At 36.4% G+C, this 18778-nt stretch overlaps 1 protein-coding gene across 2 annotated transcripts in view; it reads left to right on the forward strand.

Moving 5' to 3' along the window:
• The window catches only part of PPARGC1B (PPARG coactivator 1 beta), a 68064-nt gene extending 51445 nt beyond the window's left edge, over positions 1-16619 (forward strand). Inside the window, exons 3-12 of one of the 2 annotated variants that reach the window (XM_072400976.1) lie at positions 505-702; positions 4332-4448; positions 4881-5943; positions 8240-8276; positions 8887-8951; positions 10018-10729; positions 12039-12108; positions 14526-14644; positions 14988-15142; positions 15478-16619. In XM_072400976.1, the coding sequence (XP_072257077.1) occupies positions 505-702; positions 4332-4448; positions 4881-5943; positions 8240-8276; positions 8887-8951; positions 10018-10729; positions 12039-12108; positions 14526-14644; positions 14988-15142; positions 15478-15542 (2601 nt within the window). In that variant the 3' untranslated portion in view covers positions 15543-16619. The remainder of the gene's footprint in view (positions 1-504; positions 703-4331; positions 4449-4880; positions 5944-8239; positions 8277-8886; positions 8952-10017; positions 10730-12038; positions 12109-14525; positions 14645-14987; positions 15143-15477) is intronic. The other variant, XM_072400977.1, reaches the window with a different exon arrangement.
• The last annotated feature ends 2159 nt before the right edge of the window (positions 16620-18778 follow it).

Here is an 18778-nt window from a genome sequence, read left to right on the forward strand (position 1 = left end):
AGTGAAATCAGAGTAAGCAATTTCAGTACAGAACAGGAGCCTGAACAAGAAGGTAAGGCTAGAGGTAAGTTGTCAATCAAAATTTGTCCCATCAATGAGATTTTTTTCCTTTTTCTTGACCTTGGAAAGAGACTGAAAGTTAATTTCTTAAAAGTAATAGAAAATCCAGTCTTAGACAATTGTCACCGAAACAGGAAATTTTCTTTTTTCTTGGAAAACTTGACAATGATTCCCAGGAGGTTGTATCTCTACAACAGGGACACTAACACATTGATTAAAAAAATCCGACAGGTGTAACGCTAGTCTACTTTCTCCTATATTAGTTGGATAATGCTGTTAGTTGACTACTACTAGTGAGGTTGACTGCATTGCACTTCTGTTTTAAAAATGTTCCACTGAGATCTATAGATTAACTGCTTAATAATAATGTTTTACAGACATAATTGATTAAAAAAATATTTTATCCAATAATTATTGACTCATTCTCCTTTTCCGTCTTTTCAGATCATATATGGTGACAATGAGGCCTTGCTGGAAGCTCTCACCCAGACATTGGATGATATACAGGAAGATGAGATCAGCTTGTCAGCCTTCATGTCCTCTGGAGATGGGGACTTCTGCCCTGCACCTGCCCTTTCGCCAAAACCCTGCCTCCCATCTGAGTCCTTTAAGAGTCTAGAAACTGAAGATGAGCTGTCTATAGTAAGAACCACTTCCTACTGTTTAAAGTGGAAATGGATGAGGCCCTGAATAGCCGCCTGCATGGGTATGATAGGCAACAAAGGTCTGAATTTTTTCATTTAAGGCTTTAAAAAATATACAAAACTCATCCATATGTTGTATGTGTAATATGTATTTATTGGAATCAAAGGCTTAAATGTTTTATTCCCCCTTTAAAAGAAGCCAGCATAGGGTTTTCTCATTTGGAATATACTAGTATTCCGGTTGATATGCTGCAATTTTTCCAGAGGGCAAGCTGCATGTTGCCGTTTCAATGTCTTTGTACTTGAGACTGGGAGGGTTTGTTCTTTTTCTACTAAGTGCCATATTTTGTAGTTCAGCAGGGTAAGGTAATCATTATCGGTTTCTGATAAATGCTTAAAAACTGTACTTAAACTAAACGGAAAAAAAATTGTGACCTGACAAGTCCTATATTGCAAGCCCTTCTGCACTAAAATAAAATCTGCCTGATCGTAATTTTTTTTACATTCATCCATCTGTCCTCGTTCCAGCTCTGGCGCTACCATCTTCCTCCGCTCCACTTCTGGGTATCAGATCTTCAGCCAGACAGGGGCGATGTAACTCCCATGCATGTGTGCAGGAGTTCATTCAGTTACCCAGCATTTCCCAACATCCTGTACTGAGTTGCTCATGCGCAGCTCAGTGTTTTTACAAAAGAAAACTGCTAGCAATTTTGTAATGTTGAACTTTTACTCTCCATTACAAAATAGGAAGCATGTTGTGTCTTTAAAGCACACAGGCTTGTGGTATATTTTACATTTTTTTTGTTTAGCAAAGTCAGGGCTTGTATAGGTGGTGTTAGACCTGCTTTGCCTGCGTCACATTAGGATTTATTGCATCCAGAGGCATTCAAAACAGATGGACCTACAGCCTAAATACTATCATCAACACCACACCAGGGAAGTAAAAGATCCAGTGACCTGTGTATGGTGTGTTTTTAAATACAGGAACACAACGCTGGTGTACAAGAGCATTCATACCCTAATGTACAATACACTGCAAATATTCAAGGTATATTGTTATCACATGCAAGTTTACATATGTGAGACATAAATTGCCCAAACTTTCTTTTAAAGTCTATCTAGGATAATTCATTCTTGGCTGCATCAAAGTAGGCCCATGTTTTAAACTTTTAATCAAAACTTTAACTTACTGTTTTTATGTCAGTGGTATGCATTTGAGCAGTTCAAATGATAGTATTGGTTCACTTTTAGCTCTGACTTTTTTTGCCCCAGTTATATGGAGTATCATTCCCTTCTGTTTCAGCAAGAGGAGTCTTCATATACCCACTACAGTCTCTAATATAACTCCAGATGTAAGGTGGTGACTAAGCTTGTAGGCATCTTTGCACAACTGAAATTTTAGATTTATTTTGCTGTTTTAAGGTATATGTTTAGACATACACGAGGCTTATGTTTAACCTCAGTGTCTATGTGAGCAATAGTTAGGTTGAGAGTAGCAAGAAAACAGCTAAGATCTTGTTGCAAATTTGCCTATGTCACCCATATAGTTTGAACCTTTTTGAATGTGGACCACAGTCCTTTCAGTCTTAAGGTTGCTTAAACAGGTGAAAATGTGCTGCTGTTATCTATATATTTTAAACATATCATTTGGCTCAAGAGACGTGGCTGAAAATCCAGCAATCCATACATGAGTTGTAATTGGATAGATTAATGTCAAAATGTACAATAAATAACTTATTTACTACCTAACACATCACGGAATAAAGTCAAATAGCTGAATGTAGGTGGGAAACAGGAAAATAATACAGCAGTTAAAAACATTTACATAGTAATCTGATCACTTGCATACTGTTTTTTGGAGAAATAACCTGATGTGAAAACATCGACAAAACAGTGTTTTAAAGAAAAATAGCAGCCATTTGATCCTGTCTTTGTCTGTATGCACTAATATGTTACATTTATGCTTGTAACACGACAAATAGATTGTCAGTGGTGCATGCATTTGTTGTAACACACAACCTGACAAGCAAAAGGGATCATTTGTCCAGAACTTCTAAATGACATTTGTGCCTAATAGATGCTTTTAGATTGCATCTAGTTCAGCTCTAAGGGTTGTTTGAACTTCAGTAATTGCCTGTTTTCTCACCAAAAAAAAAAATCTGTTCTGATTCACACAGTTACTGTGTGTGTGGATGGCTTTCTTTTGCCATTACATATTTGTGTGCTTTTTCTTGTTACATTATTAAATTATTACCCTTTCCAGCCCATGTGATATATTTCATGTGTACTGAAAATTATGGGCAAAGATAATTTTGCACATTTAAAGGGATTTTCCGCTTTTGACAAGTAGAAACTCACTTTTTGGGTGGACCAGCTATGCCATTCGGAGTTTACTTCCTTTAAACCCCTGCTGACAAGCTGTTAGGAATGCTGAATAATTTGCAATACTTTAGATCTGTTTTAATGATTTTCATTGGGTCTTTTTACAGAGATAGATTACGAATTCAGAACACGTTTGTCTTTTCTACCCATGTACTCTGAACATCTAATAACATAGGCCTAAATGATCATGGTGCCAACACAAAGAACTGCAATTACTTCCCCCATATTCACCAGTCAGTTTAAAACATTAGCTGTGGGTTTGCATCTGAGTATGGTATTCTCACCATTTACTAATACATGAAGAAAAATTCAGCTTATAGTCACTAGTGGTCTCAAGTGAATTCATTCATTCATCTTTTCCCAATGCATGTACCCTATTTAGGTAGTATTATTAATAAACCATGAAATATAAGACCTATGCAGATTTTAAAATCTTTTTTACAAATTACACTTTGTGGTTTGACACTGGGTATCCATAGATATTTCTGTCTATTGTTATCCACAGTTTTTTTTTATTGAATGCTCATGCAGTGCCACACACCCCATATCCATTATAATTAAAAGTAGTGTAGGTCACAGCTTGCAAAATGTAGTGAATACTTCATCTAGGGTCTATTATGGGGCATGTAGAACTATTGGGGGTAAACCAGTTGAAAATTTCTTTATAAAAGTAATAATTTTCATTTAAAGTATAAAAAGAAAGTGATCACAATCCTTCCAAAGTACTGGCTTAAAATAGGGGCCTCTGTTAAACTTTAAAGAAGTTTTGTAGATACTTCCTCAACACTACCACAAACTACCCCCCCGCTTCAAAGAAAAAAACAAAACTATAGGGTCTTCTTTTAACTTCTTTTAAAGCTAGAATATGCTCACTATGAGCGACAAAAACACCTCTTTCTACAGACACTTGTCCGTGTGTCCACAATGGTTTACAGACATAAGTAAACTATACACAGATTGTATTTCATGGAAAGATATCAGAATCTATACTTCAAATGGAAGAGACTTCTCACTTTCTTTTTTATTTTAAAGAAACGTCATATGACCAGAAGGCCTTAAGCAAGAATAGCATTAAAAGCATTTGGTCCATGCAACTAAAACTGCATTGATCACTCAACTAGCTGGAGGGTCTAGAAAACGTTAGTTCTTTTCCAAGATGCTGTGTGTTTGTGTATGTTGAGATATATTTATTTATTGAGGGTTTACAATGTATGGTCTCTGATGTGTCCTCACTTTGTTTTACAGCTAAAGAAGCTACTTCTTTCTCCAGCACAGACGCCTACAGGCTTTGACGCTAATAATGACAGCAGCTACAGACAAGCAGGCATTACAAAACTTCGTCCTCACCGGCAGTGTATAAAGGTAAAGGCAGATGCTTTGTTTTTACCTTGGTGCTAGATAAAGCAAAGAAAATATTTAAGCAATATCTTGTATTGTGTTAGCATTTCTAGCTATTACTGATGTACTAGAATTTATCTGCACAAAATTTTAGTTCCCCTAGTTAAATGAATTTGAGGTTTTCTTTTTAGTTTTGGATAGAATGGGTAGGGCTAGAGATTCTTATTTGTGTAGTGCCCTTTTTGGAAATTTTTTTTTTCTTCAATTTTTATTTAACAATAGCCTGTTAAATAGTAATGTTTCCTTATAACTCCTTATGTACAAACTCCCTGGTTGCTTTTGAACCTTTAGTGCACTAACTTTGTAACCAGCTAAACCCTCTCTAAAATATCCTGGGCATAAAGTCCATTTTGTGATGTGTGTTTATGTATTATTGTATGTTTTTGTATAATGCAGGTGGAGAGTTCATTAGAAAGACAAACTGGTGTTCCTCATAGTAGAGGCTGTACTGAACTACAAAGACATTTGGTGTCTGCTGCAAGTATCTCTCCAGCTAAGGATGACAACCACGACAGCAATAAGGAAGAAGAAAGTTATTCAACGGAGGAGGATCACAGTGAGGATGAATCTGGGAGATCCTCTCCTTTACCAGATTTACAGAGCCAGGAATCTCAGTTCACATGTGAGCGGGAGAAACAAGCTGTGGTGGACCTTATTAGGTATATGCACACTTACTGCCTTCCACCTAGAAAACATCACAGTGATGAGAAACACCAGCATTGTACCGGTCTTCTGAAGAGACCAAAGACTGAAAGCTCCCCATCTGTGCATTCTTGTTCCAACCAAGTTATCAAAGTGAACCCCGCTAATGCCAAGGGAAAATTCTCCACACAGGGCAAATGTCAAAGGACAAAGCCAACATGGACTGGGTCTTCAATCCTCAAGGTTCTTCTTGCTAAGGACATTTGTGGGGATGTAAGCAAGCCATACAGGTTGGCGAGACCAGTATATGCAGCTTTTACTGACTCTTCTTGTAGACACGTGGTGCAAGAAAAAATGGAGCAGGGTTTGAGACGGGGCAACAAAACAGAATTTGAGAAATATAAAAAGCCATATCTGTCTCTCAGGAGAGAGGGCAGATACACAGAAACAGACTCTGGAAGGCCAGCACATAATGCTTCTGAGCAGATGACCAATAAATCTGCACTCAAACAGGAATGCTCTGTTTATGCAGTCAGGCGCTCGAGTAGACTAAACCCAGAGTTCTGGTTTAATGACGATGTTTCTCCCCAGACATGCACAGCACAGGCAGATGTGAATGCCCATATTACCATGGAACAGTCTCTCTGTTTGACAACAGGGCCTTTTGTTGATGAAGAACAGGTGGCCGAAGTGGAAGTTGAAGAGTCTGTTGAATCCACTGGACAGGTAGCAGGGGATAGAACTCTGGAAGACTTGCTTGAAATGGATGCAAGGGAAGCACACAGTGAAATTGACATCCAAGAGTACAACCCCTTAGGTAAGCTCATCTTTGGAGCATATATCACAAATTTTCCAAAGAATCTTTATAGAAAAAACAACTTTCGTCAGTGCATATTTGAAATAATAGAACTGCACTTGAAAATGCAAGGTCTGATTATTTTCTAAGTTGAGTAAGTTGCTGGTTCACCATTACACAAAAAGTTTTTTTTTTTTTTTGAGTGAGTGGGCCTTACAGTGAACCTGTTGCTTTGGCTTCCATGACCAAAGCTCAAGAAACCTAGAAACCTACAGATGGAAAAATCTTACCATAAATAACCGGCTTCTGGATGTGCTGGAACCTCAGTACTCCTGAAACCGTAGGTGCTGTAAAATGTTTGTGGTCATTGGCTCTGACTTGTACCCTCCTGACGCTAATTTGTTCAGTATATGTGCATTCAGCAGCGTCAGTTGGACTAGAGCCATCACTCATGAATAGTGGACTCCCATATCACACCACACAAGAGCTTTGGTTTTTTACACTACAGGGGTTGTGCAGGTCCCTGGCTCTTTTCTGTATGTGGGGGTTGTATTTTTCTCTTTTCTTCGTTGTGTACTTTTTAAGGTATCTGTCTCCAGTGTAGAAATGCTAAATACAAACCTAAAGAATACTAGTTATAGCTTAATCCCCCCTAGCTTTCTATATCTGTCCGTATTTCCACACAAAAAGCGTTAGTTTTTTGCATGGAAATTTATTTTACATTGTGGGCCTATAATTCTTAGGTATAACCCACTGAAATATGGCCAATATTTAATATTAAACTTTAAATTAAAAAAAAAATCGGTTTAAAAAAAAAATAGTGAAACCTGTAAAATAACTGTACAGTAGCATGTATAATATATATAATATAATTATATAATATATAAAGATTTCTTTGTATTGGACTCAATACAGCTATTTTGTATTGAATCCAATACAAAATTATTTGAATTTTCCGCCTCTCCTCCCATCCTCACCGACACATGTACTGACGTCACGGGGAAACCCCGGAGAACGTCTCTGCAGTCACGGGTGAGGATTGAAGAAAGAAGACTTGTCCCGAGGACCTGCAGGGACCAGCAGGATGCCAACAGAACAAGGTAAGTGTTTTTTTTTGTTTTAAGCGACCCCGAGTGTGATTCGGGCTGCTCTTTTCATTTGCATTAAGTTGCCAAATAACTGCAATTCATTATCGGTTCATCCTATACCAGGTATTTTAAGGACAAGCATACATACAAAAAATTAAAATAAAAAGCAATTGGGGGAATTTCCCAAGATCATAAATTCCCCAGTGTGGCATCATAAATCATTTGAGCGTGGCTTCCCACGGGGAAGAGCCACTGGGGATTTATGAATTTGGGCAATTCCCCCAGTGATACAAAATTTGACATTCTAATGAGTACCCTTTATCAAGACCAATGGAAGAGTTTTCATGTACAATTCTACTGATTGTATTATATTATTATTATTATTATTATATATATTATATTAATTGTGTATCAAAGGTATTGGACGCTATGGACACTATCCCATAACATTTTTGGGCACAGTATACAGTATGTGTTAGGATTACCAAAAACTTAAAAATAGTGCGATTTATTAATACATTTGTACGCTTTATGTGGCTAAATTTATTAAAATGTGGCCAAACCCCAATTCATCCAGTCATGGAACAAGCACAACTATATGAGGTATGGGACCAGCAATATTTCTTTAAATCTTGGCCTTTCAAGGTTTATTATGTGAGGTACATTAAGTCAGTTATTTTCACATTTGTATTCCTTACAGTGCGGTAAAGCACACGTTCAATGTTTTCCTCTTGTTTGCAGCGCCATCCAGTGGATCAAGTAACTATTACAGACTTTGGAGTCAATTCTCCACCAAGTTAGGTCAGAGATATTCATATTCGAAATAGCTTTATGCAAATAGATTTGCCCGAACTGCTTGGTTTTGGCTTTTCAGGCAGTCTGTATCATTGCTACAGGTTCTGTTTTGCTGTTACGTAAAAGTGATTAGAGCTGAAGAAGCCAAGAATTTGGGTCGGGAAGTTGTAGGAAGTGCTTTTAACTGTTCGGTTAGATAAAAACAGTAGGATTGCACATGGTGTAAAAATGACACTTGGTTTGCTTTAGTGCCCATGTCAACAGGCTTTGGACTTATGAAGACAGCAAAAGCCTAGCTTAAGCTATACCCTTAAAAAAATGTTTTAATGCAAACATTCACAAAAAAGTATTTAAATGATTTTCACTTCCTAAAAAATTGACAGGTTGTCAGATGTGTTATTAAGTTTTATAATTTTGCCTTTTTATGCTTTCAGATGGCACCAGATGCTCTACAGTCTCTTTGTCACAAACGTAAGCTTTTCAAACTAATTTACCAATTAAATCTAGTATTATATTTTACGGAAAGCCAAAAATGTCATCCTATATAATTACAGTGTACATAAGATCAAACACTTTTTCAGCTTCATAAACCTTGCAACTTATAAATCCGCTAATGAGCCAACATCTTGGCACCAATGCATTGCCCTATCCATCATCATAATACATTCTCACTGTGAAATGTGTATACGTCACTGTCAAGCAAGAAAAAGTTTTGTTCTGGATCAGTAAGGAAACGGAAGGCACATTAATGGCACACAATTACTTTGCCTAACCTCTTCAACTGCCTTAGGTCAAGTTCATTGTTCTTTTCTGGTAATTCAAAGTATCCTTCAGCGTATTATGCTGCCACCTATTGGAAGGCATTCATATTGCTGCACCTTGTTTAAACAAGCAAGGGGTATAGACTTTTTGTCAGGATGTCAAAATTATTTAGGCTTTCTCATTTCCATTTGTCTTCAGGTTTATAATATTCTACGAGATCATTGATGCTTTATTACAAAGCAGTTTTAGCAGTTTATTACTATTACAGTTGTTACTATGACAAACTGTCACATTTAGCTTTATATATTTCATTTTGCAGGACACCTTCATATGACAAGAGAAACTTTGATCAAGGACTTTCTGTTGAGTTGTGCGGGACTGCAGGTAACATATTTTTATAATATAGGTTGTTCTTTAACTATTAAATGAGAAAAATGTGTAAGCTTAATAATGATTCATTCTATTACTTTATGGTAACCTTTTCAATCATTTAAAGATCCTTGGGCATCTGCCTGACACAAGTAAATAAAATGTACCCCAGCTCCTAAAAACTATGCTGCTCTTATGCAATCCACCATCCTAACCACCTTCTCTTAACTATCCCATAATTTCTGATTAAACATGGAAGCTAAAGCAAGTTCAAGCATTAGGAAGTAGCAATGGGCAATGGTGGATCGAGCCATTGAACACTTAAGTTTTGTTCAGGATGTCTAGATTTGTTTTTTTTTTTTTTTGCACTGATTCTGATTCTGGAGACAGACAAACCTTAAGAAGTACAGATGCCTAAACGTGGGCATCTGAACCGTAACTGAATATTTAATTTGCCAAAACAAATAGTTTTTTTTGCATCTCAGGGCTGCTGATCTTTTGTAGCCATTCCCTGTTAATATTCATGCACTCTGACATTGTGACAACAGTGACAATGCAGGAGCACAGGTTCATGCTCCCTGCAGGAGAGGCAGGATCATGGTCACCCTATACTGGAAAGTGCCTAAACCAAGGACCTTCATGACAGGGGTACTAGTTATGTTTTAAAGAAAGCTACAGATTTTAAAACTGGGTTTACATATTTTTAAAATGTCGAAAGGATAGTTTAAAAAGTATCCTACCCTTGGTGGGCTAGTTGCTCTACTCTAGATGTTGAACTTATTTTACCCATTAACAAGGGATAATGCATCATATTTACATTGAAGGGGAAGAGCCCCACTTCTGGCAGATTGGGGCTGCTAGGGAATGTCATCAGGTACTAATTTTGTTGGCTAGGAAATCCCTTTTAATGTATGTCCTGCATTATGCGGGTGAAAAGTTTAATTTTGTAAATAAATTGTGAAGTGTTTGATGTGTTGGCATGTTACCTTGCCATGCATAGATATTTCTTTTGACGTTCTAATGAAGAAAGCCATGCTATTCATTCTAACGCTTAGTTTTTCATTTATCTTCTCTTTTGAAGGTTTAACACCCCCAACTACTCCTCCATACAAACCTGCAGAGGAAGATTTGTTCAAGCCCGAGATCCATCAGGACTCTGTAAATAATGATCCTTTGATTACCTCACCTAAAAAAATGGGAGTAACTGAAAAACATCCATCTCTAAATAGGAGACTTTCAAAGAAACAGCCTGAGAGGACTGAATTGTTTGCACACTTAAGTAGGACTGCATCTGTCCCTGATAATCCCTTATCACAAGGAATAAAGAGGCCATTGTCACGGTCGTTTGGAGACCATGACTATTGCCAGGTGAAGAGGTCAGAGCCAGTTTTCCAGAGAAAAGTGATTAAATCTCTGGACCTGACAAGCTATGATGACCGGAAGCAGAAGCACATAGTGCCTCCAGTACTGGGGAGAAAAATGTCCTCTAGTAAAGAGGAGAACAAACTGCTGAAGGACCATGAAATTCGAGCAAGTCTCACCAAGCATTTTGGTTCTCCAGATAATACTCTTAAAAAGGAAGAGGATAATGTTACATGTACCAGCCCTGAATATGATTCAGCCTTTGAGGACAGTGAAAGTGAGAGCAGCTTCCCAGAGGACGATGTCTGCTTTTCTCCTCTTCGAAAAAAGTCATATAATCGTAGGAGCCCTCCATCCAAGCTTCAGAACTATTCTCGAAATCAGACTACTGCTCAAATTATCCGGACACATGGCAACAGGAGGTCACACAGGTAATCACAATTTAATTAACTCACTTATTATCATGAAAAATAGGCATTTCCATATGTTCCTTCAAGTTAATGCACAATATATGAATTGGGGTATGAGCTAGTCAATTTGGATTTGCTTTTCACAAAAGAGTTATTTTTGAATGTTAAGGAGTAATAGTAGCATCTATTATCACATCCACTAATCATATTGAAATCTGCTTTGGAAATTTTAATGTGCTTAATGGAGATTTAAGTAGAGAGGGAAGAAGGTATACACTGGATGATTCAAGTAAAACTGTAGCCAGGCTTTGGATATTGAAATGGTATGTAGTCCTAGAAGTGAAACCAATTTAAAAAAGCTTTCACTGACCCCAGTAGTTGCAGCTACAGTGGAGCATTTCATCAAATTGACAGCAGAATCATTGAAATTGTCCAAACCATCTTACCTCACTCTGCCCAACTTCTAAGCAGTGATTGATCGCTTTTAGTGGTTTTAGTGCACTCTTTTGGATGTCAATCTAAACATGTTACAATACCTTAATACTTTAATACAATACCTAAATACTTTAAAGTGCATTCACTGGTCACAAGTTCACTTTAAAAAGACCCATACATCCAGTGGCCCTTTAGGAGCTGTGTTGTGGCTGCAGAGTATCTCTGAGATTTTAGAGAAGATTAAGTTGATATTCTAATGTGAGTGCAGCAGCAATGTTCATATAGATGAACAACCGCACTTGTCAAAATTGTGTTCATTCATGTTTCTCACTCACAGTGCAAGGTATAATGAGCTCCTCCAGCCCTGTTTAAACATTTTTTCCTTAGCTTTTATTGTCCTAAACTTGCACTTGAGACTGGTTGATTGGCACTTCCATCTTATATTGATTTTAGGTCTGCATTGGATTAAAAGAAATTTATGGTCACCTGTAACTTTCATGCTTGTATTAGTAAAACATATATTTATTACTTTAACTTAACCAGAGCAGATGGGTGGGATTCTTTCCTTCTTTGTTCCACTAATATGAGGCCAGGCATTTTTTTTTGGTAAATAAACATAGGCTATAGTAGCTTTGAAATGGAGCCAAATACTCCTGCCAACCATACGATAATGTCTTCTAGTGATTAGGCTGGATGCCAGGTATCCAGTTTGGACAATGAGATGGGCCTGGGGTTTTCTGTAATAACTGTTTTGTTAAATAATTCATGCTTTGTGACATTTGTTCTATGTATATTTTGCCCCATGGCTTCTAAGATTGCTTACAGTAAAACAAATGAAAGCTTAAAATATGCATATTCAATCTTTTATTCACATGCAACGTTTGTATTTTCCTAGCAGATACAAAATCAGTGAGCAGAGACAAACCGGACACTGGAACCAAAGGAACCAAAGGAAAAGAGAAAAGGTAAGTGTTAATTTAAAAGAATCCTATGAACTAGTTAATTTTGACTGATGTAACCAAAGAAATATATACACACATATATATGAATCTCTTTTTAAGATACGAATGTATATGAAAAGTAGATTGTTGATTTATTAAAAGTTTAGGGCAACTATAGGTACATGCATATACCTGCAGCAGCTTTCAGTGCCTGCTTGATGGTAGTGATAGAGCTTACTAGCCCCCTTCCTTATATTTCTAGTGGTCAGTAATCTAAACATTAAAATAATGTTCCAGTAGACCCTTAACAGGGTCAGGAAGAAGTCTGTAAGCTCCAGCACCACCCAGAAGTGTTGGGGGTTGCTTAGCATGGTGGCATAAAGGAAGCATTGGAATCTGAAATGAAATGGCAGTCACGTTTATTATCTGAGAAGTCCTTGATTTGGAGAAATGTGCTTTTTAGGTGTTGGAATGTCCTTGATTCACAGACACTGAAGTAAGAAAGTCTGCAATGGCAGCTCGGATGTTTCTGCTCTGACAGATTTGCTTTAAAGCACAAAGAAGGCTAGAGCATATGCTTATATGTTGCATTAATCCTGATTCAGCATTGTAGAAAAAAATACAGTAAATAAATCCCACCAGACATGAAAAATAGGTCAATGTTCCTGAAAAAATTGTGGATTTGAGCTCCAGCTAAAAATGCATCAGCAGTTAGTGATTACCTTGTGAACCCAAGCCCACCAGCTATTTAGAAATTTCAGCATCTTACATACATGCCTCGAGTGAAGCATGGATTAACTCCCAGGCTGCAAAAGCTTTTACGCTGCAAAGGTGAGGATCTTGAGGTCAGGCTGCATTAAAGGCACATGGAAAACAATCTGTAGGGGAAGGGTAATGCTCCACAGGTCAATGAACCTTCTAGCGTCTTATAATGCAGGTGCATCATACTGCAGGTCACTGAGCAGATAAGTGCAAAATGACAGCGTGGTCAGAGGGTAAATCTGCAGATAACTCGTTCTTTCTAGGCTACATATTGCTTTGTTTGATGTACATATTTTTTTAGTTCTATGTACAACAGAAAATAGCTGTTTTTTTAGTGGTTCAACATTTAGCTAAAAAGAGAGATAAGCTGATGAGTCTTCACCTTTATTTTTTTTTTGTTACCAATGTACTCCCAAGCTCCCTAAGTGTAACTGAACTTTAACATAGAAAAATTAGGTCTCCTACACTGTGCTGTGTGGTAGACTCATGGAAAATTGCATTGCAACAATACAAATCTTTTGGCAAGTTTAAACAGCTCAGATATATTTCACTTCTGTATTTACTAGGGGTTTCCTATAAACAACCAAAGGCAAATAAATATTTAAAGTAACTTATCTACCCATAATAAAACATAAATGTAAAAACATGGTTATTAGGTTAGTACTGTATCTTTTAGTAAGTTTAAAGTTTTTTGTAAAATGGAAATCTGCAATTAAACCATCATTTTACATTGGATATGCATCTTCCAAAATCCCCATTAAAGCATTTTAATAATTTAATGTTTTGATTATCCTGTTCCTTCACCAATGGATTAAGCTCAGTGCCATTCAAGTGCAAATATCTCAAAGTTGCAGAAGTTGAGATTAATCAGCCGCGGAGGTAGAAAACACGCAGTATGAGCCAAGAGCACACTGTGGATGAGATTTAAATGGACCACAATGTCCTTCAAAATTACACTGCTACTAGCCAAATCTATTGGAAATTCAATAAAGTGGAAGCTGTGTAACTCCACTATGTTCATATCACATATTTCATAATTCAGAAGACTTAAATAGAATTTTTTAGTCTTCATTCTTCTTAGGCAATCACAATATAATGTTTTTTTTGGAGATCCTAAGTGAGTTTAAAATACGATCATTCATTTTATTAGATGTCGCCACTCATCAATGTCTATAGTAAAGTAATATGTTATTACTAGGTAAAATAAATAAAATATAATATTTAGACTTGAGGCAGTAGCTGTTATATTCTGGATAATCAAAATTGTGTTGTGGAAATAGTGGAATTTTGGTGCATTTTGCATATTAGAGTGAGCACTTAAGGCAATGCAAAAAAATGCTTATAACTTTTACATTAATGTTATATAACTTAGAATGTTTATGCTGCACTATTGAAAGAGTGATATTGGTATTTAGATAATATGGTTCAGTCTGCTTTGCACAAGGTCATCTCACTTATATATTGCCTTAATAAATAAGACAAGCAAATTGTAGTAATGTTATACAAATCTAAATGTATTCAAATCAAATCCCAGGTTCCTAGAAAAGTAGGAAAAGCTAAGTTATCCCTGATTTTTGAATCACACTTTAAGATGTTATACCTTTCAGTTTTTTTAAACTCTGAGAAATCATTTTAGGAAAATGTTATTGACCTCAAGTGCTGTTTTTTTATCTTTGCAGGATGAAGGATGGGTCATTGTTATCAAAAACCTCTCAAACAGCATTAATGCATATGAGCTGAAGAAAAGGTTTGAAGTCTTTGGAGAGATCCTCGAATGTCAGGTCCATAGTAAGAACAGGTAATGAAAAATTATTTTTCCCTTTTAGTATCTAGTGCTGAGAATGAATACAGATATAGACCTAATGTTTAATGTTCCAGTTCTAAAGCTTTTATGCTTTCTTCTGTCTCTAGATAATTACACAGTGGATTATGTAATGTACCTCATTGCTAGTTTGAGTAGAGCTATGGAAGTTTCATTTGCTAGTATCTATGGTTTGGGACCTTAACGATATCGTGACACTCAGGCCCGTTACCTAATTTATTCAAACTAGTATTTATTGGGGCTGAATATGTCATGTTTGTCAAGATTACAAAAGGAGGCACAGGAAAATAACTTTTAAATTTACTTTTTTCCCTTTTAGTCGGGAGAAATATGGATTTATTACCTACCGATGGTCAGAGCATGCTGCGTTGTCTCTAAAGAAGGGCCCCTCTCTAAGAAAAAAGAATGAACCAATTTTTCACATGAGCTACGAAGGTCCCAGACATGTTTTCCGGACCAAATATCGCCATCCAGGTAAAACTCACAAGCAAACGTTGCATATTGTTGTTTTTTTTTTTCTTGTCGAAGAAATATGAGTTGTACGTGTGTGTATATATGTGTGTATGTGTACATTTAAAGTTTATAGAAGGAAGATATGATTTTTCCCTTCATTTGTTCAACTGACCGGAAATGATTTAGGACATTGCATTTTTGGCAAAAGTATTTTCTGTACTGAAAATGTTCTACAAAATTCTGCCATCACATTTAGGAACTGATGACCTACAATTTTATTCAGTTGGTATTTAGTTTAATCATTCTTTAGTAGTGTGTTATTGAATTATACTGACTGGTACACATTCTGTTATTAGATTCAGAGCCCTCGTCAACTGTAATGAAGAAAAAGTCCATTGATTATGACAACTTTCGTCGATGACAGCCTTATAAAGGAGGAGTACCTCAATACCTCAGACAAGGCACTTCCAAGATGTTTACGTTTTTTTGAAACAAAAAAAAAAATGGAATAGAAAAACAAAAGACTTGATCCTTTAAATTGATGTTTACATTGAACAAAGCTGCTTCTGTATGTGATTCTATCCCATAGTGTTGCTGTCTCACTGCCACATTTTAGAAATGTTGCTTTTCCAGGTATGTCTGTGAAACCTCCTGTCCTCCCCTTTCCCTTGTGGTCGCAGCTACGTTCTCCATAACATTTTGTCTGTAGTATGTGGAAAAACAAAACCCAAAAACAAAAAAAAATGTCTTTTGTGAATAGTCTGAATTACAAAACTAATTTTAATTGGGGGGATAAGGTGTATATTCTTAAAAATAATAATGTATTTATGGTTCACATGTACTGTATTTCAGATTGTTGTTTGCTTCATCTTGAACTATGCACTCTAGTGAGGTGTTTGCAAAAGATCAGAATTAATCCTCAGTTTTTAAATAATCATTATCAAAAAGCAGGGCATTGTAAACAATAGATGTGACATTGCAGTTAAAGAGATTCATGTTTAATATATCTATATATATATTTAGTGGTATCTGTATAAATAGCACATAGTAAGAGTAAAATATGTTTTTCAAAGACACTGGATTGCACGCACATTGTGGAAACGCCACACTTTGAGACTTTCCCGCCTTTCACTTAAGCCTCTGAGGGAGTTGCTTCAATAGCAATTTATTATGTGCACAGTACTTTACAAATGAAACAATGAATCTATCAGTGTAAATACCACATTCCTTCATTTTTTTCTGAAGTACAGTACAAAGGTTTGTGGCGTAGATAACCCATAAGTCCATCTTGTAACGTATACATTTTTGATATGTATACTTTTGTCAGTATCCATTAACAGTTTGAACATGTTATCTATACATTTACAGTTAGGTCCATAAATATTTGGACAGACACAACTTTTTTCCAATTTTGGTTCCGTACATTACCACAATTAATTTTAAATAAAACAACTCAGATGCAGTTGAGCTGCAGACTTTCAGCTTTAATTCAGTGGGTTGAACACTGTCATTGCCAGCAAAAGGGTATTCAACCAAGTATTAGAAATGAACATTTTATTTTCAGCTTTTTAATTTGTCCAATTACCTTTAAGCCCCTGAAATGAAGTGATTGTGTAAAAAAAGGCTTTAGTTCCTCACATTTTTAATGAAATCTTGTTGTTCCACTTGCTGAATTAAAACTGAAAGTCTGCAGTTCAACTGCATCTATGTTGTTTCATTTAAAATTATTTGTGATAATGTACACAACCAAAATTAGAAAAAAAGTTGTCTCTGTACAAATATTTATGGACCTAATAGCTTGCACCCCACTGTCTGCAAAAAGAAAAACAAAACAATAAACTTGACATAAATTGAAAGAAGTACAAAATAAATGCTTTGAATATTGTCAGTGTCAACCAACCAGCTTCCCCTAAAGATAATGGAATGGGGGAAAGGACATGCTGATCGGTTGCCCAGGGGTACATTTTCTTTCAAAGCCTATTATTTTTGATCCAGCAAATTGTAATTAGATGCCCTGTAAGAAATGTGGAGCTAAATGTTAGTGTCCAAAGTTGCCATTGACAAGTCAGATGTATCTGTATCACTCATAGTATGTGTTAATTTCCAAAGATTATTACGGAGATCTGTCTCCTTATCACCTTATAGTATGCAGTGAATTCATAATATCACTATGTGACAGCAATACACACCTGAAATAATAGTCATCTTGTTGTAACAGAGACTTAATTACTTGTATTAACGAAGAAACGATCATCGTTTTAACACCTGATTTAGGTGTTTCTCAAAGCAAACCTGTGCTTTGTCCACACATTGCAAAACAACAGATTTCCTTTATTGCCCCTCACCCAGGCAATGTATATTCACCCTTCCTTTGCTTCGAGCCCATCCATTCAGGTATCAAGAACAATTGAAAAATTGGGTACCTTCAGGTATGAAGGACCATGTGGCTTCCTCCCTCTTCCTAAGATGACAGGGCTGGTGTTTGGCCCAGTGCTGTCACTTGGCATTAAGGAATATTCCTTAGCCCTGTGTAAGCTTAGGCTGTTTAAACAACAGAAAAAAAATATAAATAACCATATTATAAATAATCTTGATACCCTTGATATATTCTTGATATATCATATCTTGATATATTATTTTTTTCTTTTTTTTTCTCTCTCTATTTACTGAGCTGGGTAAAACTACTTTTGGAGAGAGTCCATTTTACATTGACATGGGGTAGTGTAGAATGACTCTAAACTTAGATTCCTTACTTTTGGTGGCTAGGTCTCAGAGGAGCAGAAAGCAGAGGGAATTAATATTGCTGGTGAGGGGGGCATGGAAGTGAACCTATTGCTTTGCTTTTCCTGGCAAAACACACACTTACTACAGTGCAGGTTTCAATTCAAATAGTGGCTGTGAAATCATAAGCACCACTTTTAAGACAACGAAAAAGGTGGCCTGTTATTTCTAAGGATAAAAAACATTGTGTAAAAGCCATTATGTCCAATAACACAAATGTTGTGAATATTCTTATTTTGGGAACAGGGACTGCAAAAGCTGCTTAATATATGTTTACCAGGGTAGCTTAGAATGTAGGATTAAGCCATTTTGTGTAGATTAGGAGACATAGCCTTACTACTTTAAATAGTTACCGGCTGATGGACTTCTTCCGGTTTTATTTTTCTTATATTTTGCCAAAGTTTCCAGCAGCTCCCACAACCCTGGGTAGGATTGAACATACCTCTTTGGCAAACACCTTATTGTAGATCTGCCTCTCTGTCATAGTATTCCCATAAAATGTTTACATGTGATTGCTATAGAGTTTACTGTAGAAAAAAAAACAAAAACAAAAAGATATATAGCTATATAAATATATAAGTATATAATATATGATGCCCTTAGGGTGATTAGTAATGTCATGTGTTGTGCTGATAGTTTTGAGAACAAAATGGAGCATTGGTCACCTGACTCAAAGCATACAGTTTACCTAAAGCCCATGATGCCTTGGGGTTCAAATTGTATCAAGATCAATGGTCAATAGATTTTTTAAACCGTTTTTTTTTCTAGGCAGGTTTCTTGTTTGTTTCATTTAGCCTGCCTATGACTGTATTGTCGCCTGCTTGTAAAGGTCATTAGTGCTTCCTTTTGGTGACCAGATTTCCTTTTTCACAGAAG

This window comes from Pyxicephalus adspersus, chromosome 2, assembly GCF_032062135.1.
Source record: "Pyxicephalus adspersus chromosome 2, UCB_Pads_2.0, whole genome shotgun sequence".
Classification (NCBI taxonomy): domain Eukaryota; kingdom Metazoa; phylum Chordata; class Amphibia; order Anura; family Pyxicephalidae; genus Pyxicephalus; species Pyxicephalus adspersus.